General features: G+C 45.6%; 1 protein-coding gene across 1 annotated transcript; it reads left to right on the plus strand.

The window, feature by feature from the left end:
* Window positions 1-3: 3 nt before the first annotated feature.
* Window positions 4-23,511, plus strand: LOC103779124 (monocarboxylate transporter 2-like; the record flags this gene model as incomplete). The annotated part of the gene is made up of 4 exons (XM_008946742.1): window positions 4-127; window positions 14,595-14,738; window positions 19,541-20,416; window positions 23,219-23,511. Coding segments are annotated over 4 exons (1,437 nt in total), but the record flags the coding sequence as incomplete, so codon positions are not given.
* Window positions 23,512-26,210: the final 2,699 nt, after the last annotated feature.

Raw genomic sequence — 26,210 nt, forward strand, 5'->3', positions numbered from 1 at the left:
GGCTTCGCCTACGCCTTCCCCAAAGGCTTAGCCATCTTCTTCAAAGAAATCCAGGATTTCTTTGGCACGTCCTATAGCGAGATCGCGTGGGTCTCCTCCATCATGCTGGCCACGACGTACGGTGCAGGTGAGTGCACCAGCCCCCGCGGCTCCAGGGGCTGTAAAAGCAGAAAGAAGCCAGAAATCTCTGCTCCAGGTTCCAGGGCAGGGAAAGGAGCCGTGTCCACCTGCACGGCCACTAGCAGCAGGTTTATTTTCTGGTTGTGCTTCCAATGTTGTTTAGGGAAACAAGTCATATGTGGAGCCTAAAGGGGCTAAGGGGCAGTTTTTCTGAGGTAAATTGGTGGTGTTTTGGGTTTTTCGAACAGACCTGGTGGGTTTCAACTTTGTCACCGGGTTCAGTGGGTGCAGGTGTGTTTTGACTCCTTTGGGTGCCTTTTGGGCCTGTGGGGTCTCCAAATGCCTTTGAAAATGTGGTCAGTGACCAGTTTGGTGCTGACAGCCCCTTTTATTTCCAGCTGGGTTTGCAGCACCTCTGCTGCTTTCCCAAACAGGGCTCGTTTCACTAATGTGGGTGCAGAAGCCTGTATAAAGGGGTGCAGTATCCCCCGTGCACCAGCAGCTGGGCTGTACAGTATGTCCCATTGCTGCATCCCCTTCCCTGGCCACACTGCCAGCAGGGGCTGTGTCGGGGGGTTTCACCAACACCATGAACAAAACATGGCCTTGTCCCTGTCACACGGCACCCCAAAGGCAGGCAGCAGCAGTATCCACATATCCAGGTGGTGTGGGGATGGGTGAGTGTTTTGAAGAGACTCTGGCATCCTTGCTTTGGCATGAGCTGATAAACTCTGCACCTACGAGGCTGTGAAGTACCAGCATGGCCCAGACCTGGCGTGCTGCTGAGGGTGGCAGCAGTGGTCCCCTACCCTGAAATCAGATTACCTATGAAGGCTTTCTGTGGGCACCAGTGTAAAAGCCCTGAGAACAGGCTGGTGTGAAATAGCTGGGTCTGGGTTTCAGCCAAAGGTGAGCATGGAGTAGAGCAATAAATGAAATAGCTGCTTGTTTATTGTGGCAGCTTATAATCACAGCAATGAAATCACCCCAGTCAATCATTTCTGTCAGCTGCAAAGCAGTGCATGTAACTTTGCTCTTCCTTTATGATTTTGATATCACTTTCATGACTCAATGAAAAACTTGGGCAGCCTTTGATTAAATCTGCAATGGGAAGTAGGCTTGAACAATGATCTGTAATTGCAAGAAATTTCAATATTTATTCTGGCTATTAAAGCAGTTCCAAAAATATTATTTGTTTTTAAAAAGGGATTTTTCTTTCTTTATTAGTGCACTGTAAGGGTTTTTTTGAGAGTATAGCTGGTAATGGAAGAAAAGATGTTTTGTAAAGTGGAAGCAATGCTTGAATCATAGCCTGTCATGATCAGTGGCTTACTCTGTTGTAAGCCACTGCAAAGGCTCAGTCCCACAGAGGTAGCTCTGTAAGTGAGAAGGAAACAGCCAGGCTCTGTGTAGGGCGAGCAGGAGCAAGCAGGTTGTGGTGGGGGAGAGACCCACTGCTGTTGGGAGGCACTGAAAGGACATTTAGGTGCTACTTAAATGTTGTTTTAAAGCACTGGGGTAAATTGTGTGGAATGTCTCTGAAGCAGTCAGGTGGGAAAAAAAAGGGTAAGTAGGCAGCCCATGTCTTTGGTATTTTCAGTTCCCTGCAGATGGGTGTCTAGGAAGCTGTGTGGTTTGAAAGTGAAAAAAAAGAGAGATTGCTAATATTTGGTGTCAGACGCATGGAAGTGAGTGGAGGCTTCTGTAAACTTCATGGTCTGGTACTAAAACTAGGACATCACTTCCTGGGGAGGCTGTGGTTGAGGTTTTAATATAGTTGAGTGTGATTGATGTGTGCCATGGAGAGCAGGGACTGCTGCTGCCCCTGATGGCTGAGTCCCTGACATGTTCACACCAAGCTTTCTGCCTGGGGAAATGCTGCTTCTTCCATTGCACTCAGTCTTAGGTAGATGCTACCTGGGGCACCATCTTATGGTTTCAACCACCATCATCCACAGTGAAGCAGTGGGAAAACTTGCTCTGCCATCAGGTGGGGGGAGACCTTCATGGAACCACCCCAAAACCCGTGTCCCTTCTGCAGACTGCCAGGTGCTGAAGTGATGTCCCACTGCCTGCAATGCATGTGCCAAAGCAGTTACTTGTAGGCTGGGGGCTCCCTGGATGCCTCTGTGGGTTGTTGCCAGCTCTGCTTTGTCTTCCAATAAAAACATGCCTGTCCACTCTCTGGTGTGGAGGAGATGCTTCACGCCTGACCATGACCGAGTGAGGAACACGCTCTGCAGATTAACCCTGAACCTGCCAGTGCCTGGAGTTGCTCGTGGGGGTGGAGCTGGAGGGGATTGATCCTCTCAGGGTGCAGGTCACAGCTGATGATCTGGTGCTGGGGCTGGTGAAGTGCTGCTCTGATCACTTCTGTCTTCTCCCATCTGCAGACTTTCCAACCCACTTTCTTCTCTTTCTCTCCAAGCGTTCAAACCAGTGCCATGTGCTCCGTACCCACGATGATGCAGTGGATTTTTATCCCAATTAACTGAGCATCTCTTGCCTTTTTGCAAGGAACTTTACTTTCCCTTCTGCTGTTATAGAGTAACACGGGGGATGATACAACTGGGCACTGTTAGGCTTAATTGCAGGCAATTGTACCTTTGTACCTTCCCACCTGCCTCGCAGTTGCTCAGAGTTATGTCCATTTAATAGTCCTCCCCTCCTGTGCTCTGCTCTTGAATAAGATTTATGCTTGTTTGACCATCCCTCTTTCTGCACTGATCCAGGCTGAGATGCCAAGCCTCTCGGTGGCTGCAGATGGGGCCGTGGTGGGAGTTTGCAGGACATGGGGCAAATGAAACCCACATGCCCAAGAGCATATTTAATATATCTGATGTGATTGACTGGGCATTTAATGCCAGATTGAGGTTGACTTATGAGAGACTGCAGTGATTTGGAAATTCTCATTAAAGGAATGGGGCACTGGTTCCTGGGAGCTGCCAGAGCCGTGCCCTGCCAGAGCTGTTAGGATGCCCCTGCAGCAAGGCTGGATTTACTTTCCTGAAAAAAGAAAAAGTAGTTTAACACTGGATTTTTTTGCTAATCTTTTCTGAAAAAAAAAAAAAAAAAAGAACTTCTGAAAATGCCAAAATAAGCTTTCAACATAGTCTTGAGTAACTAGTAGAGTTACTAAACCAGGTAATTATTGCCATGGCTTGTGCATTCCTTCCCTTTCTTTCCCAAATCAGTGGTGAAGCAGAACTGGCACAGCCTGGGTGGGGGCACAGGGGTGGGTGGGCTCCAACCACACAGAAACCACACTGGGCACACGGAGCATCTCCTGCACGAGGTGTCAGCCCCTGTGTCCTGGGGGGGGCTGCAGGGGCCAAGTGGTGCATTTGCTGGTGTCACGTGTGGGCATCACAGCCACGAAAGGAAAGACCCAAACTTGCCTCACCCCCACCCCTTCCCCCTGCTCCAGCAGCAGTAAATGGCCCTGCTTTGGAAGGTGGCCACGCAGATCAAAGGCTTGCCTCGGGAGTGCACAGGCTCTGCTCTTTGCTCGGCTGGCTTTAGGGAAAGGCTGTAGCGTTGCTGTCCCCTCCACAGCCACGTCTCCAGGCTGTGCTGTGACTCTCAGAGCCAGGACTTGGAGCAGTGAGGCTGGTGTGTGAGCACAGGGATGTTCCCCAGAGCTCAGGGCAGCCGTGCCACCCGGTGCCTTGGCAGGGCATGCAGGGTCTGATGCTCTCACTGACAACAGCTTTTGTTTGCAGACATCCTCAGGAAACGGTCCCTCGTTCCCTCGGCGTGCTCCTTGGTGTGAGGACTTGGTTTTAGGCTGTGCTGCTTACTGTGTAACAGACTTCTCTTTGCATTTCATAAATGATGCAAATGAAGCATATTTTCCCAAAAAGACTCACGTGAACTAACCCAAATCTCCACTGGAGCAGCTCTGTTGACTTTGACAGCGTGGGGGCAGATTTACAGTGACCGCCTGAGGCTCTGTCTTGTAGCACTAGAGCAGTGCCAGTTTTTCAGACTAAGGCTGTTCCTGCCCTTCACTTTCTGCTGAATTCCCCTCGGAAGCTGTTTTACACTGGCCGAGGCACGGGCAATATATATTGCAGAAGTTTTAATGTGTCTTATCCCCTAGTTTCTTAATCTGAACTAGGTTGCAGAAAACAATTCTGTCACTATAACACAGGTAGTAAAACAGATTAGTGTGCAGTAAAGTGGATAGCCTGGACTTTATGGTGGTGTACTTGTAGTTTTGCCAGTGCTCATGTTCAGCAGTTCCATGTTTCCGGTTGTGGAGGGCAAACGGGGAGGTTTGTGAGTGAGGAGCAGAGGGGAACATTGTTTTTTCTGACCAAATCCTGCAGGGTGAAACCCTATCAGTCTGATAAAGAGGGATCTCTGTTTTGTAATGTTTCTACTTTTTTTTTTTGTTATGGGCAAAGAGCTCATTCCTTACCCCAAATGAGAAAAAAAATTACAGTCTTTGACAGATGGGAAGAAAAGGAACCAGGATCTGTCCATAGTGAGCTAGGGGAGATGCCATCCTCCTTCCCTAAAGGTGCTTTTGGCTGGACCTCAGCTCCCAGGTTTCAGGCTCTGTGGGTATGAGAACATGCCAGCACTGGCACAGGGAACCTGTCGTGCTGCTGATTGCCCTTGGCAGGAGTTCCTTTTGCAAACGGCCTCCTTGGACTTTGCTATGCCAACACAAGACCAAGGTTCCCAAGGTTTCTCATGTGCAGGGGTGAGTTTTGTCCAGGAATACAACCTCAAATCATCTAATTGCAAAACGTTTGGCCTTTGGCTTTCCCACCTCCTGTCTTGCACTCTGTGCCCATGTCGTGTTCACAGTACCAAACTGAGCTACCTTCCTCCCTTTCTTAAGGGTGACACATTTCAAGCTGGGTGATCCTTGTGGTCCCTTCCAACCCTGACAGATTCTGATCTGTTTTAGCAGAGGACTTTAGAGCCCTAATGGCTCAATGGTTGGACTTGATGATCTTGAAGGTCCCTTCCAACCTAAAGGATTCTATGATTCTATGATAAGCCATGGGTGAGTCCCAGAGATAACCATCACCCAGAGAAAGGAGGAGCCAGCTCAGCTCCCAGGAAAGAAAAGACAAGCAATCTTAATTTGCTTGTATTAGTTCAGTTGCCCTATTCAGCATAAGGGGAAGCAGCCAGACATTCTAAAAAGAAATACTGATGCCACTAATTTATTAGCAGGAGTGTTCTTGTAGCTGTTAGAGTCTTCTCTAGAGCTGTAAGAGGTAGGGATCATGGGAAGAAGTAATGTCTGTTATTGTGGCCAACAGATAGATCTGGAACAGTGAGCTGGATTTCTGGCACATGTGCCAGGACAGAAAGAATAATTTAATACTTAGGAAAGTATCTGCATTTACAGTTTTGTGTTTTTGTTTTTGTTTTTTTTTTTTTATGATTACAGTGTGGCCAAAATATTCTTTCCATCATTGTAATGAAACAACAGAAGTCATCTTAGTGAAACTCAAGAGACCAGATCTTGACAGAGTCATTTCAGGTGATAAGCTTGAATAGCTGGGGCTAGAGAAGGAGACATCCCTTTTCCCCCCATTTTAAAGGCTCTCACTCTTTCTTTTACACCTGCTCTGCAGCTAAGTCTTTCATTATACAGTTTACAGATGTAAATATGTGCTGCTTCTCTTGCCCCTTAATACAAAAAAAAGCCAAGTAGCATAAAGACCATACAGTGTTTTTATTCAGTGTGTAGTCTTGGTCTCAGTCTCACTACATGCTGCTATAATACTCCCCCAAAACCTCCATGATGCTCTCCTTACCCATCCAAGTTTCAATGAAAATTAGGGAATCACCTTCTGTTTATTCTGCAAAGAGAGGAGCAGAGAGCCACCTTTTGCAAACACAAGAGAAGTGAGAGCATTTCTGAAGTAGAAGCCTTATCCTGCAGCCAGCCAGTGTTTTTTACTCTTGATATTTATTGTTTTGTAATTGGATGAAATACCTGAAGATTTAATTCTGGAAGTGCTCCACAGATGAGTCTTTTCTCCAAAGAAACTTTCTCCCAGAGCTTGTCACTGCTTAATAGAGCATCTGCTAAAGCAGAAAGGAAGAGATTGGGAAGTTGAAAGTCGACCATTGACCTTGAACATTTAATCCAAAATTTTATAGCTGTATTTTATTACCCTGCTAGCATGATAAATTGCAGTGACAGGTTTAGAAAGCACCTTTACAACATGCAGTGGCTTAAAGCTATATTAATAATGAGTTTGATTCTCCAGTTTTTAACTTAATCAAAACTGCCAATGTTCTCTTCTGGTCTTGTCCAAACTTCATCAAAACCTTCTTTGCCTCCATAAGACCTCACCCAGGGCTCTCCACTCATCTCAAGTATTTCACTCCTAAGAAGCAAAGAGGTTATCTTTGTGTGCTATGCTTGGGTGGTGGCACCATGGGTTTCTGTTCATTTTCTACCACGTGGGCTTGGCAGGGAAGTGAGAGTCAGTAGCTGGGCATGGTTTGCATCGGGAGATGTTCAGCCCATATTCATGCAGTGCAGATCTGGATCTTTGCAGGAAATCCAGCTCCTGTGTCCTCTGGGTCCTGTGTTGTGTCTGACCATCCTGTGGGATGCCTCAGCTGCCTGAGGGTGTCCAAGACAACAAGAGCACCTCCTCACCAGCCCTTAGTTCTGAGTGCCTTAGTGCAACAAAAATTCTCAAGTGGGGCTTTCACAGGGATTTCCCTAGGTGTGTGCTTTGCCACCTGGCTATTTTGTGTAGGCTGAAACAAAAGGAATATCTCTGTTTATTCACAGTGGATATTCAACATCTCACCATCATGGCCCAAACCCAGGCAGGGTCTCCCTGCACACCCCCAGCTCAGCTGCCCAGTGCTTATCATCACCACCTCTTGCTTATCATCACCACCTCTTGCTTATCATCACCACCTCTTAGAGTCCCACCAAGAGTCAGGCAGTCTCCCTGTGACATTGGAGCAAGACGTCTTCCCACGCTGGGGCAATCCCCAGGGTAGCAGCACCATTAGGATCATGGATTTTGTTAAGAAAGCCAGGTGAGGAATGATTTGATTTCTGTAATGGATGGTGCTGCAGGTTCATATACTTCTCCTGACTCTCAGAGAGCACTCAAGCCCTGCAAGGTCACCACATATGTGCTTATATTTTTTATTTTTTTAAATAGCCCTGTTCTACTTAAGAGCGATAATGGCACTATAGGTTCAGGTGAAATATTTCTGTGTTCATGGACTTGGTCACAAAGCTTCATCATTTTGCCCTTCGTTGGAGCCAGCAAGGTCACCAGGCAGCAGTAATAGAGATATGATAGACTTAATAAAAACTGGGATTAATAAGAACTAGAAAGAAGTGAGGAGTTTTGGTTGGGGGGTTGTTAATGCTTTGCAGGCAGGTGTTAAATCCAGAAGTAAGTTATAATCCGCTCCTTCAAGTGAAGTTCAAACATCTGAGAGCTTCTCCCCCAGGTCAGAGCAGCACACATTTCTGTGCTGCCATAGGAAGGAGAGTGAGAACTTTGATGCCAACCTGCCCCCCAGCACTGCAGCGTTTCTGGCCCTGGACTCCTCTCCAGCATAACTGGTCTCTTGGTCAAATCATGTAGAGCTTCCAGGAGGTGGACAAAACACTTTGGAGGGCATGCCCAGGGAGGGACTGATTTACATGTAGAGCAGAGTGTTAAGGCCACTAATGAAGGGCTGCTGGTCGTGGGGAATGAGTGTTTCAGGCACACAGAGGAGAACTCACATTCTGCAACTGGGCTCCAGATGACAGGAAAAAGGAATAAAAGTCTGTGGTCCTGCCAAGCAAAAGGTGAGCTAAAAACATCATGGGAAAGAAATTAAAAAAAAACCCATGAAGTCGTGGCCTTCTGAAGGTCAGTGGCCGTGATCTGCTGTGTGGGTGAGATCCAGACCAGCAGCCTGGGGAACCCCCCGAGCTCGGGCAGCTGTGTGCTCAGCATCTGCAGCACCAGCTCCTTGCAGAAGCAGTTGTTTAACTGCCGGAATCTGAAGTGACAGGCAGGACTTTGGCTCCAGCCCTGGTTTTGGAGCCGTGGGCCTGTGGCTCCTCCACGCGCCAGGGGAGCAGCGCCTCGGCTGCGTCCCCTGGAAACTGAAGTGCTGGGGCACTGGTCAGATCACATTGCTGGGTAAGGAAGAGGACACTTTGTCTTTCTGAAGCTCAGGCCTTGTCTACTTTGTCTTTCTGCCCTTTTTAACATCAGGATGCTGCTGTGGGAAATGCCTATTTCTGATGGGAGCTCAGGATCCTGGCTTCCCCACGCCATGCCTGGTGGGTGCAGGGGAGGGAGGGCTGCCACAGCTTGGTGCTGCACCAGATCCTTACATCCAGTTGCCTCCTCAGCTGGGCATGGTGCCAACACTGCTGAGCACCACAGAGCCTGGACTGGATGGTTTGATGATTGGGTAACGTGCCCAGGAATTCTCTCCCATGCATCTCACAGGGGTTGTGCTGAACCTGCAGCCATTGCCCCCTTTACTGTACAGACCGTTCTCCTCACCTATAAGGAAGAAAGAGAGGCAGCTTCTGGTTAGCTGTTGGAGCTGCTATTGCACATGCTGGACTTCAGCCTCCTTGTTTAAAAATGATTATTTGCAGCACAAAGTATTACTAACAGCAGGCTTCAGGGTCGTTTAGGGGTACACAGGTCTTTGGAAGCTGGCCCTCAGGACCTGGCAGAGGGGTTTCTGATACCACAGCTGTCACCTGGGGCATTTGCTTGCTGCCAGTTGTCCTCCAGTGCCAACGTGTGTGGCCATCCTGCCTCCAGCAGCACTGCCTGAGGAAGCACCGGTTCTGTGAGGGCTCCTCAGCCACTGTGGGTGCAAAGCAAACCATCTGAGCCAAGCAGCTGAAGCTAATACTGCAATATCATCTCCAGGTACCACCAGTTCTTCTCTGGTGACCTGGAGCAGGCACGTGCAGGGCTCGGTTGCTGTGGGTCAGCTGGTGAGCAGCAGTTCTCCAAGCCCTGGTGAAAAACACTTAAAGAGCACGAGCCATCCAAGTCCTGGACTTTGGGACTTCTCCTCTAGCAAGGCAAAAGAATGAATGTCCCTGTTAATGACACAGGGGCACGTGCTTTTATTTGTGGGGTAATGAGGAGGTTGCTCTGTTACAAGGGGCTGGTACCCTGGTGGATAAATTATGAGGCCAGAGGCAGTGTTGTTATTCTACCGAGGGAATGAGATTATTACTGAGGAAATTGCAGGCCTGCTCCTGTCCTTGTTTTACTACTAGTGTAATAATAGATTTTGTTTTATTAGTATAAATTATTTCCCCCCTTGCCCTTGCCTCCCAGCTGAGTATGCTCTGCTCCTTCTTGCATCCCCAGTGACTCCACATAGTCAATGCCAGTCATGTCGTGCTGAGTTCTTTAGTATTATCTGTGTTTTCACAGCAGTTTGGAAAATATTAACTCTCTGGGCAGTTCTTTTTGGTGCTGACCAATGTCCATGTGCAGTAACAGCTCTTTAGAGCCACCTGTCACTGCAGAAAAGCGAGAAAAGCTGGTCTGCATGTTGTAGCCCCAGCAATGGGGGCACTGGTGGCCCTAAATCTGCCAGCAATGGGGTCCATGCAGTGGACTGGTTTAAAATGTTGCTATTTTGTCATCTGCATAGCCACCAAAGGGTCTTACCAGCAGACATGTGAGGTTTGCAATGGCTCTGTGCCACTGTACACTGTCAGAAGGTCAGTCTTGTGAAACCTGGAAAAAACCCACATTGCATGGAGGCCTCTGGGTTATGGGGTCAGTCTTTCAGGGTCTCAGGTCTTGGCTGCTTCTCTGAGAGACCTGTACAGAAATATTTCAGCAGAAATTCCATCCAACCCAGGTTCCACCAAAAAGGTGCAAAACTGTGTCTGTTAGGTTAAATTGAAAAAGAATGACAAACCAAACTTTACAAATAAGGGAGATATATATTATATATTGTCAGAAGTATGGGAGAGAAGAACATTTTAGTCCTTGTTAAAACTACATTGAAGTTTTGCACCAACACTGGAAGTTTCTCAGCTCATAAAAAATTCATCAGGCCTGTTGAGGCAAGCAGAATGGCAATTCAGGTGTCTGTTTTTTGAGCACTGTCATACTCACAAGAGTTTAAGCCAGTCTGGATTGATATTTCTTGTTAAATGCCAGCTCTGCATTATGATCGTCCCTGGATCATAGTTCAGCAGCTCAGAAGGAATGAGTGACAAAATGGCCTGGCTTTGTGGAGGAAAAGAGAGGAGAGTCCAGGATATTTTGCATTTTCTTTATGGCTTTACAATCTTCTCTTCAGGGTCCTTTTCCCTTCTGCAAACACAAAACTCAAGGTGAAAAGTAATTGGACAAGCTAACAAATGAGTTGGGGCTTGCTGTGTTTCCCACTGGTGGGTTCCTGTGTTTTGCTTGCCACCAAGATCAGCTTCCTTGACGTGGCCTTTCATGTACCAGCTAACAACGAATGGAAATCTGCCACAGGTATGAGAAAAGAGAGGCTTTGTGCAGGACAGGCACTAAACCAGGGTGATTGATATGGGCTGAGGACAGTGCTTTTCACTACATCAGTCTTCCAGGAGTGCCATGATCCCAGCTGCATCTGTTGGTGCAAACTGTTGCTCTCCAGATGTTTTACTGCAGGCAGAACACCCATCGTGTGCACTCTGCTCTGCAAGGGCTTGGGGTGTGAAGTGAGTTGCAGGCTGTCCTTGCTCTTCATGGTACTCAGTATCCTCCCTGTGTCCTCCACTGTCTCGTGTCAGCCCCTTGCGATGGGTGACAAATGGTGGCCGTGGCTGGGCCTTGGGGTGCAAGGGAGAGATTAAATTTTGCTTCTGATTTTCTCATGAGAAGCTGTGGTGCTGCTGTGGTGGTGGGGTTGTGGGGACAGTGCTGGCTGGCTGGCACTAGCCCTGGCTGCTCTGGCCCCTGGGAAGCCATGCACAGGGGACACGCTCACCACCTGAGGTGGCATTTGCCCCTTGCCATCACTTCTCAGGGGCTTAGACAGCATCCATGTGGCTGCTTCTGCAGAGTCAGGCCAGGTGAATGGTGGCTTTCTGAGAGCTTTGCCAGCTGTTTCTCTTGCCCTGTCCTCACTTGACTCTAAGAGGCAAAACCCACCCCCAATCCTGTTAGCTTCTCCAGCCCTTGGCTCATAGGAAGGACGAGCAATTTAGTTTGGATGCCAGGACAGGGAGCCCGTGGTTCCTGCACTTTTGACCAGGCAGGTATTAGCAAGTGAAGGTGCCTTGGGATCTGCTGCACACGTTGTTCCTGTAAATGGTTTCTGTGTGGTAATATACAGCATCTTTATGCTTTTCATGCTGGCTGCATAACTGGTAAATGACAGGTCCTGTGTTTCAATTCCACCGTGTTTCCAGGGGCTGTCACACTTTTAATTTTTGCCATCGCTGCAAGCAAAGCAGTAATTGTGTTTCCTATTTCCCACAGCTGCAGTGCTGGCTTTGTTGTTCCCTCTTCTTAATTCCTCTGCCCTGACTTGAGCTATTTGATGTCTTCTGAAGCTCCCTCTGACACTGCTGTTCAAGTTATCTAACATTTGGATGGCTAATCAGCCCCCTGAGAGACACACACAATGGGTGGCATGTGGCAGAACGGGGCAGGAGGGGTGCATTTAGATCTGTGGGGTGTGATGCTGATCACTGGAGACATCTGGGCAGGGTGAAGGTGTACGTGGCTGTGCTTTGTGCTGCTGCCCAGCCTGGCAGGGTTTGCAGGCTGAAGTGTGCACAGCTATGTGACATATTGCGTGCACTGGTCTCTGCCAGGAGGTGGGACAGCTTCTGAAAGGCTGCCCCGTTCAATCCTATGCACGTTCCTGTAGGTCCAGATGACTTAAGTGGAAGTAATTTTGGGGCTGCAATTTGCATTTGCTTCAGTGCATTTGCAAGGTCTGCTCAGGACTGTTTCAGAGCCTTCAACCTGTGAGCAGCAGCTCAGGGAAGTTTCGTTTCCCAACTGATTGAGGCCTTGGTCTGGATTCTCTGGTGTCTTGTAAAGTGTAGGTCTAGCTGATGTTTTCCCTCCAGGCTGAGTGCTTGTTGTGGCCCTTGCTGTGGATTCTCCAGTGGCTGGAAAGGTTTAGTCCAGATGCTCTGCTCCTGTTTTGGTCTCTAACTAGCTGCGTTTAGTACCTTAGAGGTCTCCAACTCTCAGTCCTCTGTGGATGAGTTTGGTCAGGGAGATCAAGTGCTGTCACTCACAAGTGTGTGCTGTGATCCTGTATGCCCTGCTCCTTTAGCAAAGCAGGCTCACCAGGCCTGGACTGAAGCTTTCAGGCTGCAGAAGAGAAAGCCTTGTGTTGCTGCTGAAGTTGGTCACAGTTCCCTGTGAGCTTAGCCAAGCCCAGCCATCTAATGTCTCTGAGACCACAGCTATCCCACCCAGCCTGGCAAACACGTGGCACTGATCACCCCCCTGCAAAACTGATAACACTCGTTACAGCAGATGGAGGCCAGTGGCTGAAGGTCACACAGACCTGCTGTAAAGCATTGCTGAGAGTGGACACAAGACAAGGACAGGGAGCAATTGCTGTCTCATGGCTTAATAAGTGATTGTTGAGAAGGTGGGATGTGGTTGAGGGCGTTTGTGGAAGGTACCTGGGGCACAGGAAGGGTGCTCTCATTGTGCAGCCAGTGGGTGGGAGACAAACTTTTGCTTTCAGCTGCTCCAGTGTCTCCTCTGGGTTGTCCCCATAGCTGAGAAGCAGAGCAGAATGTGTCCCACCCTCAGCCTCTTCCAGTTCATCATCTGCTGTCATGGTCCAAACCCATCCTTACTGGTGGGTGCAGCCAGTGCAGCAGCTTATGGACAGGAGTGAGAGGGACATGGATCCATAGCTCCCTTCTCCCAAGGTGGGTGCTGCAATAGTGGGACATAGGTGAGCATTTTGGTTTACTTGTAGCAGGGGCTTCTCTCCCTGAGTCAGAGCAGGAGAGGGACCTCAGCAGATAAATGCTCTGCTCCATGGTATGGCATCCTAGAGTTTTAGGGCCAATGTGAAAGTCCTCTTCCAGCAGGAGTGGCAATTGAAACCACATTTTCTTAGCTGAGTAATTAGATTGATTCTGGAGAAATGCGGACATGTGGAAAATTGAAAAATGGAAGAGTTGTGTGCCCTTAGGCTGCAGATAAATAAGTCGATGCCTTTCTGAGGATCACTGGCTCGATCTATTGAATTACAGGACATGCTGAGACCAGCTCAGGATGATGCCAGTCCAAGCCCTGGCCAGGGGTAACTCAGTGAGAAGGGAGTCCCTCTCACGCTGTGCTGAGCTGACATAGCTCTCTCTTTCCCCAGAACTTCTCACTGAATTCTGTAGTGCTCTGTACAGTAAAAGGATGCATGCATGTGAATCCAGTGACAGGATTAGGAGAAAATAAAACCTCTCCATGTGATTATACACTCATAGAAATGTTAATAGAATGGTGCATTTGATGGGACTAGCTCATACAGTTACAGGGAGGCTGTTATGACTGTGGTTGTGTGTATTTAATTTATGAGTGTTTTGACCTTAGACATCTAGTGGAAAGTATTTTACATCAGTAGGCTTCATTCCCTAGATTAAAGCAGTCATATCTGCTGCTTTTAATTCTTACACACTGTAACAGCTGATTTCTCTGATCTGACTTCAGAGTGCTCTCTGCTTTGAGCAGGAGGTTAATCCTGACACCTTCAAAGTTCTTCTGACATACATTATTCTGTGACTCTGATTTTTACTAGTCCTCCAGCTGGTTGAGACTACTATCCACAAGACCTCTCTCCTTTCCTCCTCTGCCCAGAGCTGCTGACATGTTGCACTTCCTCAGTTTTCAGTGCTTCCTTTCAGTGTGCACAGTCTTTGTTAAGCCTTTTCCTTCTTTCATAATTTTGCACTTTACTCAACCACCTCTTTAGATAAATGCAAGACCAAACTGGTTCTTTTGAGCTCTGGCTAATCCATCATCCCAAATTGTTTCTACCTACATAGACTGCTATTAAGATTTAATTAACAACTGTTCTGCTGAAGCTTCAGTCCTGGTCAGCAGTATTGGAATTGCATTAAATAAAGGCATTAAAAATGCAACAGTATTCATACCAGCCCCGTAACAGGAACCACTGCTTTGTCTGTATGGTTTAGCATCAGAGTAAATCAGAAAGCTCCTACACTGGGATCGTGTGTTCACCTGATTTGTTATTTCTGTTTGCCTTCTCTGATGACACTTTAAAGTCCTGGGAGCAGGAGCTGTCACCAGCTACACAGCCACTGTGGCATGGGACATGCTGCCCTCTCCACAGAGCGCAGATCATCTTTCTCTCTTTTTCCATTTTCTTCCTGAAGTCACCCTAGAAGGTGTCAGCTGCTCCTCAGGGGCACTGATGTCGCACAGTTTTCCCTGCTTTGTGTCAAACATGCCTTTCTGTCAGAAGACACCTTCCTCAAGGGCCGTGTTGTGCTCTCTCCTCAGGTCCCATCAGCAGCATTTTGGTGAACCGCTATGGCAGCCGCCCCGTGGTTATGCTGGGAGGCCTGCTGTGTGGTGTTGGGATGGTCTCAGCTGCCTTCTGCAACAGTATCCTGCAGCTCTACATCTGCGTGGGCTTCATTACGGGTAAGCAGAAAGCATCTCCTTTACACCTACATCTGAGGGTCAGTTCTGATGACTTCTGGCATCCACACGTGGGCACCTTAGCCAAATGCGACGGGGAGCTGGTGAGAGGAAAAGCTGGTGGGACAAGGGCCCTTCACTTATTAACTGCTCCAGATGAACTTTAGCAAAGGACACATCCTTCACTAAGTGCTGTGTTCCTGGCTGAACATCGCGTGCGGGGTCTCAGCAGGGGATGTGCTCTTGACAGATGAGTGCTCTTGGCCAGAGGCAATGGTGAGGATGGCCACCAGTGCCCTCAGCTCCTGCTGAAGTGAATGCAGGTTGACTCTGCTCTGCCCTGGGCAAGGCAAGCCCATCAAGGTACAAGTGAGACTATGAAGAAGGCACCTGTGTTCCTATATTACTATGTGTTATCTTCCCTCTGTGAGAGATACGAAATGAGATTTCAGGGGTTTGCCTTAGTTTATTGCCCTTTGCCTGCTTGTGAGGTTAAGGGGTCCTTTATCTGAAAATAATAACCACTTGAATTGATTGAAAATATGCAATACTCTCCCTATTGAGGAAAATATAAAATGGTGCTTTCTTATTGAAGTTAAAATTTGAATTGTCTGTATTGAAATATGTATTTCCCTGTTGGAAGCTCAAACAGGAGAAGACACAGTCTCAGTCCAGCATCTTTAAAGCCTGCAGTTGCTGGCTTATTGCTTTCAGAGGTAGATGGATTGGAGTTCTCCCCCTGTGTGAGTGTAGATGCTTAATTGTAAGCATCTGTTTCATTATTTTGGCTAAGATACAGCCAGTGTTTCTTCCATGGCAGCTAGGACATCAGCTGAAGACATGACACAATGAGTTCAAAATTGGCTTTTGAGGTTGCAAGGTGTATGTTTTAATGAATGTTCCCTATCTCTCTGCAGCTGCATTAAGTGTTGCTGCTTTCTGAACATGAACAGCGTGAGCTCAACATTTAAGATCAATAAAACCAGCCACTAGCAAAGTAAATTGGGACAGAAAGTTTGTCACCCTGTTCTCTTACACCAATATTGCTTTATTAAATCTGTACAGTAGTGAATAAATCCCCATGTAGGATTCCCTCTCTAAACCTTAGTCTTTCTAAGGAGAGTCACAGTAGTTAGATGAAACTGTCTTATTACTGAGTGAATAACTCTTGCAGATTCTTTAAGAGAGATTACAGAAAGAAAGTGGTGAGAAATAAAAATAACCAGTGTCTCTCATGGATAAATCCAACATTTATCAATGCATGAGGTTGCATCACTCCCTGCTAAACAAAGGTCCTCTAGCAAGTTGCCTTGAATTGGCATGTGGAAACCATAAATCCTTTGCTAAGAATATACACATTTTTGTGAGCAGAAGGGCTCAGGCAAGGAGCTGTAGGAAGGCACCAACTCCTATTTTCGAAGGTACTTGTCTAAAATTTGCTAGGAGGGAATTTTGTGCCTAACCCCAATGGGCCTAGGATTTATGAAGTCTCTGCTCTTTTTTGGTCCCTGAATATCTTTGCAAATCTGACCAGCTCACCCCAGAGAGCCAATAGTACAGGCTGTGCTCAGTGCACACAGGTAACCCTCGTGCCAGCAACGAGGTGTCTCCTCCTCTGAAATGCTCTTGTGTTTCCTCACAGCACATTTGCTGTTATCTGTGTCTTTTCCTTCTGCTTGCTGAACGAGGGCAGCTGTATGGATGGGATCTAAGCTAATAACCCATCATTTCCAGGCACAGTGTGTGTGCTGGGGAAGGAATATTAATTTGACAGAGGAGGGAGGATGCTTATAATCCTGCTAACATGCTTGATGCCTCTAATTACACTTGGAGTGCTGTCACTGGTCAGGCCTAACATGGAAGCATTCAAGGGCAATTATGAAGCTGCCTGCTCATCCTGCAGCTGAGGCAGCATTCCTGTACGAGGGGAGAGAGCTCTGGGTTTGCAGTGACTGACAAGTAACCTGTAAACATCACACTCTTTATAGCCCCCTTCCTACTAGCCTGGAAAGAAAACAGACTGACGTAAAGACCGTGTTGATGTAAGTCACAGGGATGGAGATTAAAACAAGAGAGCTGCTCCTAGGAGGTCTCTGCTGCAGTCCTGTGTCTTTGACATATTATAGAAATCTCTTTAGAGGAGCAGAGAGGGAAGGATCTGTTTATAGTGGAGGGATTAGACACAGCAATCTCAGTTGCATTCTTCATGATGTCTTTTGTCATTTGCATGCAGAGCAGGGACTGGGCTCCACTGCTGGACACCTCTCTGGAGCAGCCCAGTCTGTGATGGCACCGAGCTGTGGCACTTTGCATGCACTGTAAAACCCATTGTCTCTTCCTCACTTGTTTCCCTATAGCAGTTAGAAAAAGAAATGGGGTTTGCAAGCTGTCAACCTGGACAGATGCCAGCCTGGGTGCATTAAATAGGTGTTTAGGCATGCAACCTCTTCTTCAGGTCTGAGGTAGGAGCAGCAGATTTCAAAGCTAAATACAGAGCAATAATGGCTGCTCAGAATTTAGTTCAATCTGTACCAATTAGACTGCCACAAAATAAAATGGGACCTAGGGTAAATCATGTTTACTAGTGAGACTAGAGTCTTTGCCTCAGCTGTTAATGTTGAGCATTGAAATACCTGGTAGGATCTTCCCTTGCTGATAAAGTAAGAACAAGATCAATAGCTACACAGCTCCCTCCTGTAGCACCATTTATTTCCTTCTAATATGAGTGAGATGTATTCATTCTAGGGAAGGATGCTCCTTCTGGCAAAGGCTTGCTCCTGTTCATGCAACACCACTGGCAGACCTCTCTCTGTCATTTTCCTCGGGGAGAAAATGTGGTTATTTGAGTAACAATTTCAGCCACAGAGCTGTAGTTTCTGAAAACTGGAATAAAATGGATTTAAATATTTCCAACTAAAGTCAGCCAAAAGCTTAAAGTAAATTGAAATTCCAGTCAGCCAATTTGAAACTCTCCAAATTTAATTAATAGAAAGAGCATGAGGTAATATTAAATTAGATTTGTCTGACTGGCAAATTAATGTTCACATAATAAAAAATTTGAGTTGATTATTGTTTAAGTGGGCAGCTGGCATATAGTCTGATTTTCCCTCTTCATGCAACATGTGGTTGGACCCTACCAAAAATGACTCTGTGGAAATGATGGTTCAGTTTCTGCCCTTACCTACCAGCCTGGGAAATACAGAATTAAAGCAAACTCTAATCCACCATGTTGCATCTTCTCAGATGAAAGGAGATGCTGAGCAATAGCTGAGCACCATCAAGGGTGTTCTTTAACAAAAGTTGTGTTGACTCCGTATTTCTCAGGTCAACCCTCTCCTGGGGATGAATTTGGCCCCTTATACATTATGAGCAGGCTGTACTTCCCAAAGACACGCCCTGCCAAACGTATGGAATACCTAGAAAAGTTCATCCTGAGAATGTTTTTCATGCTAAGATTAATTTTAATATGTCGCCATTTCAATTTATTTTTAATGTGGTAAACTTCAAAGTAATTTAACAAAAATTGCATCTTAGACTTGGCAAAAATCTTAATTTTCTAAAACCATTCAAACTGAAGCTATCCAACATCAGCTGAATTCTGCTGCATCACTTGAATTCTACTCTATCAGCATCTAATGATAGTGTTCCTTAATTAATTTTGAGGACCTTGACCTTCTAAATTCTCTTCTGTAAAGTAATATACCTAATTATGTACTGCACAGTTAAACAAACTAATTATATAGACTAATGAACAAGAAAAAAATCTGCATGACCCTGTTTTTGGGATTCATGTTCTCTGATATAATCACTTCAAGGATTACATTTCTGCTGTGTTCTAATGTGACTCATTCTTTCCTTGATGATAGGGTGGAAAATATGGGGCACGATTTTTAAATGTTGTTTTCATGGAGTTCTGAAACTTTTAAAGGGAATGCTGCAGCTCGTAGAAATGTTTGACAAAAAGAGATTATTAGATGCTACTGCTGTCAAACAGAACTATAGAAAATTGAGACCATCACAGCATTTGGTATCTCTGCCTTCAGATTTCACCTGTGCCAGAGGAACTGGCTAACTGAATTAGCAGTGCAGATTTATAATACCATTTATATACCTAAATGCAATAAAAATACATTTTAATTAAAAGAAACTCTCTAGGGTCCTGCTTAATTAGCATCCTCAGGAGCTGCTTTGCTGTGTACTTGCAGACCTCTTAATCTTTTGTGTCAGACCTGAATTGCTCACCCCACCAACCCAGAACCAGCTGAGAAGGGCGATGTTATTTTCTGTGCAGGTCTGTCTGCCCAGCAGCAGTGTTGGGTGCCCGTCACCCATGGGTGGGGGTGCCAGCCCCAGCAGCATGTGAGAAGGATGAGCTTTGGTTGTTAGCACTGTCTGGGCCAGAACAACCTTCCTGAAACTGGGAGTTGTCTTTTTTTAGGTTTTTAATAGCTCCCTTCTCTCTGCAATATGGCTCCTGCATCTGGACAAAACCAGCCAGCATTAACTGAGGGTATAGTTTCATTTTGTTTTGAATCAAACTCTTTGGACTAGGTTTGCCACTCAGGAGGTTTGCAGTGCTAATGGAAGGGGTGTTCTCTGACTGCAAGTGTCTTTCTGAGGCCTGGTTACCCAAACGTGGCAGCAGAAGCTTAGGGATATATCTTCAACAAAGTTTACATCCAGACTACCATGCTGAAGAGCCGCCAGTGGACCAATTGTCCATGAATTTCCTTTAAATGATGAGCTGAGGACAAATAGGTTTCAAGTCTTCTCTTTTGTATCTCAGGTGTTTTTCTCTGTTCCAGGATTTGGCCTTGCTCTCAACCTGCAGCCATCAGTGATAATCATAGGGAAATACTTTCTGAAGAGAAGACCCATCGCGAATGGCCTGGCTATGGCAGGGAGCCCCGTGATGCTCTGCACACTGGCTCCTCTCAACCAGTTCCTTTTTGACAACTTTGGCTGGAGGGGCAGCTTTTTAATTCTTGGGGCAATTTTATTAAACTGCTGTGTGGCTGGAGCTCTCTTCAGACCTATTGGGGCAGCCACAGCATCAGTCAAAACCCAGGTGGCTGAGAAAGGGAAGAATGCTCTGAAAAAACAGGTCACTGAAGATGCCATGGAAATGAGTCGTCCCACGGCCGTCCCCATGGAGAGCCAAACGGAAGAGGAAGAAGGAAAAGACTGTTGTGAAAAAATCAATCAGTACCTCGATTTTTCCCTCTTCAAGCACAGAGGGTTCTTGATTTACCTGATTGGGAACGTGCTGATGTTCCTGGGGTTTTTTGCCCCCATTGTTTTTCTGGCACCTTATGCAAAGCACATCGGCATTGATGAATATTCGTCCGCTTTCCTCCTTTCCATCCTGGCCATCGTGGATATGATCGCCCGGCCTACCACGGGCATCATTGCAAACAGCAGGTGGGTGAGGCCACGGATTCAATACTTCTTCAGCTTTGCCATCACCTTCAATGGCACCTGCCACCTTCTGTGCCCACTGGCTTCAGGCTACAGAGGGCTTGTCGTCTACTCCGTCTTTTTCGGCCTGGCCTTTGGCATGGTGTGTGCCATGCTCTTTGAGACACTCATGGACCTCGTGGGAGCCCCCCGCTTCACAAGTGCTGTTGGCCTGGTCACCATTGCAGAGTGCTGCACCATACTGCTGGGACCACCTATTGGAGGTGGGTGTGTTTTCTTCCTCTACGTCCACTGGCTTGTTGCTCATATTTAGACTCCTGCAAGCACAGTTTGAAAGAATTGATTCTAAATGTGTTTTCTCTGCTTCCTACCCACCGGTTTTCCTCTACTAGTTGGACAGGGAAGGCAAGTCCTAGGTCTCTCCTCCTGCATCTTCTCTATAATCCTTCCTGTGTAGTCCTCCAGTTATAGTCAGCCATTTCGAAGAGGATCTTTTAGTCTCTGGTCCCTTCAAACACTTGAACCAAACTTGCAGACTGGGACTTCCTGCAATACCAAGAACACTGCACTTCAGAGGACTCCTCCTGGAGACTCCTCCTGGTGCAGAAGGCTGGAATTCACAACAATTTAAGCACAGCAAAACACAACATTTCCATCAAATCCTCTTGTTGACTCAAAACTAAGCCTTGCTGTTTGTCTCTAAGGCTCTGAGTACTTCCACTTAGGGATTTCAGCCATCTTAATGCATCTGATACATTTTAGGCTGCTCTGAAAATAAAATTAAAAAAAGGTTTATTTTGGATGGCATGGTCTGAAGTATCAAAAGGTAGAGACCCTCAAAGGTCCATGCTGACAATACTGAACCTCCAGCAGAGCTTACAGTTACCTGAAGATAAGTGGGAGCAGTGATCTCCTGTGATTTTAGTAGCCTCCACTTTGTTTCCTCTATAGCATGAGCTCCCTTCTGTTTCTACAAGGAGCACACCATGTCTGGAAGAACTCATATTTGAATCTGGCATTTGGCCCAAGTGCAGTCCTTATCAAATCTGAGCTGGCTATGAATTAAATGACTTTATAGGTGATATCCTTTCTGTGTATAGATACTATCTTATTTATGTGCCCTGTCCTGTAATTTGGATTTCACTTGTATGCAAGCTTGAATAACTCATTTGGAAACTGGTCAGCTTTCAGTATGCTAAGATGTTTAATTAGGCTGCATGTGTTGTCTGCATTTGGATGTGTAAACATTCTTCTGCTATGGTGCTATCACAATAAATTTAAAGAACACACAGATAGAAGGCAGTTTAAACCCATTTCCAGGATTCAAACCTGAGACCTGGCTAATACTTTGTGTGACACATCTTGCAGAGCCACTTAATTCTTCCTATTACCATGTAGCTCATACAGTGTGACAGGAGCAGCTGTATCCTCTTGCTGTCTTAGAGATTCGTTATTTAATTAATGACAAACAAAAGAAAATATAATTTTAAAATGACCGTTTTCTGAATTATATCATTTTCTGTGTGGAAGATTAAGGTAATGATCAGAGACTACTAATGAGGCTAAAATGGTTCTATGTAATAATCAGTAATATTAGTTTTGTAGGGTTTTCCCCACCATTTTAATAAGCAGAAAATTTATTGGTTCTTCAGCATTTTAATAACCTACTGCAGTGTTCTGCTTTAATGAACTAAGTAAATTGTTCCCAGTGTGCTTTATGACTTTATCTTATTCTCAAAGGAAAAGAGGCAAGACTATCCTACTGTTGAATTTTCCAATACTCTGCTCATTAAAACTCTCATTGAAAACCATTTAGGAGACCTGTAGGTCATCCTGATTAGCAGAAAAGGAAAAATTGTTGCAATTAGCATTTGGTTGATGTTTCACCAGTAACATGAAAAACACAGTGCATAGAAAATGGTGTACCAAGACATCTAGGAATGATTCAGGAAGAACTGTAGACCAAAACCAGATAAACATTATTATTTTTGTGTTCAAGAATTCCATTTGGTGGCCATAAAAATCCCTCGTTAGTGTAATTCAGTGGGGTAATTAATCATCAGCTTTTCAACATTAGGGGTCAGTCTGGAAGTAATTAAAGGTCCCTCTTTTTAAGGAAGAGAACATGTTCCAAAAACTCAGAGAGCTAATGGATGATGGGCCAGTTTCAAGGAGGGCTATCTGTATTCTGAAGGCCAGGTTTGGAGCAGGTCTTAATTTAATTAAGATTTGGGATGTTAAGAATGGTCTGTGTTGCACCTGTAAATGGGAATTAATGCTCAGGATCATAGTCCCAGTAAGATTTGCATTACATTTGGACATAATGGAGAACACTGACATTTCAATTAAGTCGTCTCCCTTCAATTACTCCGTAACTCTGTAGCAGAGGCATTAACCTTTGAGAGGAACCTGTCACATTTGTCTTGGCATTGAAATTATCTGACATTGACAGCATCATCTTTGCTTTCCCTGGAACTAATGTTTTCAAGTTTCACACAGTGCCCTTTCATCTTTAGACCACGAGTATAAATGCAGAAAAGGCAGCTGTGACCAAAAGCTGAGTCCCCTCTAATGCTGCTGAATGGTGGAATAAATTGGAGGGTCTTTGTCAAGAGTCTGAGATGATACCCAGTGGGCAGGTGCCATCTCGTGAAGTTTTTCCTGAAAGCTGCTCCCAAGTTAAATAGATGTCCTTGTATGTGCTCCTAGAAGCCATTGGAAAAGACTCTGAAGACTGTGAACAGAGGACTTAAGTTTGGTGTGCCTGAAAAGTCTTGGCTTTGAAATGTAGGTTCTCTGTCCCCTTCTATTTAACATTGATCTAGGTAATACCACCAATAATTTCTCCAGCTGACTACCCACAGGCTATGTAGTGGAACGTGTGTGAAGTGTTTGCAGAATCAGAATTTGTGGAAGAGATCAGAAGCCCAGAGAATGTCTTATTATTTTATCCTAAATCCACAAGGGTGTCCCTTTTTATTTAGGATCTGAAAACACAATATTCTTGCCTTCATCTCTAAGTTTCTTTTTCTTCTTTTTTTAATTTTTTAATATATGTTTTACAGGAACTCTTATTGATACCTTTGGGGACTACAAATATATGTTCATTAAATGTGGAGCTGTGATGGTCCTGGCAGGATCCTTCCTGTTCATCATGAATTATTATAATTATCGTATGCTTGCCAAGGAGGAGAAGGAAAGAAGGGCAAAAGAAGAGGATCCAAAATCTGTAAGGACAGAAAATGAAGACAGAAATAACTGGAAAAAAGAAACCGCACAGGATGGGCCTGAGCTGGAACCTTTGAGAGAGGAACAAGCAGAACTAAAGAAGGAAATGAATGGCACAAACGAAGTTTAAACCTGTTCTCAGAGGCTGAACAGGAAATTACTTGTGGGTTGCTTAAATGGACACCAGCTGTGAAATCACCCTAGGTTTTTAAGTTTTGCTCTGTGTTTTGTCATGTGCATCCTCTTCGTCGCAGGAGAAGACTAGGTCAGAAAGAAGTCTAGTCTCTTATAAAGAGCTGGGACACTGTGCAGTAGCCATTTCCACACCAAAGGTCCTGTAACCTTTTTCTTTAGATAGTTCCCATTTCCCAGAGGGGCTAAGTGTGTAGCTGACACCCCACTTTTATCACCTGTGTGACAGCTCTGCTGGGTGGAAAGGCCAATGGCCAGTGGCACCAGTCAATGCAGAGCCCTTCCAGCAGCCTGAACGGGCTTTGCCCTGGGTACTGCAGTGCCTGCATCTTCTCACCAGGCAGTCGAAACTCTTTGGCTCTCTTTGACTGCAATGCCAGCATTATCCCAGGGGTTTGGTGCTGCCTTCTGCTGGCGGCTGCACCTCTGTCTCATGGAAATGGAAACCAGACCTTACACTCATCTAGAAAACACCATGGAGAGCTGCTTGACCAGGAGGAGGGCAGTACCTGCCTGTGCGTGGCAGCCAGGCAGCCCGTCCTTCTGCCTGGAGCATGCTAGCAAAGAACTAACTTGGGGCTCATCATGGCTTGACCAGGGACTTTCTCAGGGATCTCTGCATTTATCAAAATGCCTTGAGAAAGGTGATGTTATGCAAGGGGCCAGTAAAAGGCCTGCATACTACAGGACTCCTTCCTCCAGGAACTTTGTGCAGGGCAGAAATTCAGTCTTAAAGGGCTTAAACTTTGATCTACATTCATACAATGCAAATTCTTTAAGTCTTCCCTAGGAGGTTACAAGTCCTTGTTATCCAATATCTGAGTGCCTAACCAGTTTTAGCAGGTTTTTTCTTTACAACAGCCTGATGAGGCACTAATTGTTGTTATGATTGATCAGTTGTACAAATGAAGACCTGAAGCACAGAGGAGCTACGGGCATCACTGCATTAGTGAATAAAGCTTAGGCATGCCAAAATGGGATCCACTGCCCAGAGTTAGGTGCCTGGAAGTCCTGCTGGACAATAGAAAATACCATGCATAGTCATATATTAAACCACAGCTTTCTGTGCAGTCGAGCCTTTGTGCTTCATACTACTCAGGATTAAGGATTTTAAACACTAGCTTAGAGCTGTCACATTGTGCCATGTTTTTTTTTTAACCTGGTTAAGTTCCATCCATCTTGAAGGGAACCCAGACACAGCTGCTTCCCCCCTGTCTGGGCCAGGTCAGGCACTTCCCTGTTGCTAACCCTGCCATACCTGGTGGCCTCACACCAGCCTGTTGCATGAAACAGTTTCCCCAGGTCAGTGCAGAGCTGGAGCTGAGGCCATGTAGGAGGTTCTCATTCAGTAGTGAAAATTTTGAGCTGGGAAGATCTGGGCTCTGACAGCGAGCACTGATGTCTTTTATAACAAGCAGCTGTTGCCCAAAAGCCATGAATGCTGAGCACGGCATCATGGAGCTGAATCATCACTCTTTTGTGGATTTAGCTGCAAGCGACCAGATAAAAACAAGGACTTTGCACGCAGACCACTGCAATCAGAAGCCAACACCAATCCAAAGGCTAGGCCTGCTTTCTCTTTGCTTCAGTGGTGCCCTTCTGTGATCAGAGAGTATTTTTTCATGACTTTGTCATTGAAGAACTGTATTTAATTACAGTGTACACACTATGAAGAATGGCTTGTAAAAGTAATTTCATAAATACACTATATTCTTAAACATAGGTCACTCATATCTTCCTGTACAAAACCTTGTCTGTGAAATCTTTTGTTCCACTAAAGAATAATGGTCTTTTGCCATTGACTTGAGCAGGACTTAAATGTTATCCTTATGTAGTATCTTGTATTTTCTCTGAAAACCAAAATGTATACAATATACTCAGGCTTTTGTTGCCATGTTTTTAAAACTGTTCATTTCTGTCAAATGTATCAGTGGTATTTCAGTAAAAAAGGCATTGATAGAAGGTCCTGAACATTTTCTAATATGCCTCCTGGAAGCTTTCATGTACTTAATAAAACTCTTTTTAAGAAATTAAATGAACTTACATTTGGCCATTTTGATTTGTAGGGTCATTCAGTCAGGAGTTCAGCCTCCTAGGGTTGCTAGTCCTGGCTCCATGTACATGGTAACACAACTCTTGATCACAGCCTCATCTTCCAGGACCACCACCAGGAGTTCCTTGCCACATAGTTTCTTTGACATCTTCAGTGATCTGGGCCAGCCCGACTCACACTTCAAGCACCCATGAGTCTGAAAGCAGCTGAGAATGACCCAGCAATGGTCTGACAGGATGACTTTCACTCCTTCCCACCAGGTCATATCAATTACTTCTAGGAAAAATGACCCAGATCCTCAGCTGTTCTTACTGCAGGAGCTGATGCTCAGGCTCTTTGTCTAGCAGAAACCCAAAGCGAGCTTTTTAAATCATAAAACTTTGTTAATACAGATAAAGTTTTCAATAAAAAGCCTTTCTGTTCAGCTATCTGTGAAAATCCTCCAGAAAAGAGACATCTTTGTTAACTTGTCCCTGAGGGCAAAACATGCTTCAGAAGTCTTCTAACATCAAGCAGCTACTTCATTTAACCTACTCAACCTCGTGTCATAGAAACAACTACTGTCTTTAAGCTTATGGCACTAC

This window comes from Merops nubicus, unplaced genomic scaffold (genome assembly GCF_000691845.1).
Source record: "Merops nubicus isolate BGI_N331 unplaced genomic scaffold, ASM69184v1 scaffold919, whole genome shotgun sequence".
NCBI classification, from domain to species: Eukaryota; Metazoa; Chordata; class Aves; order Coraciiformes; family Meropidae; genus Merops; species Merops nubicus.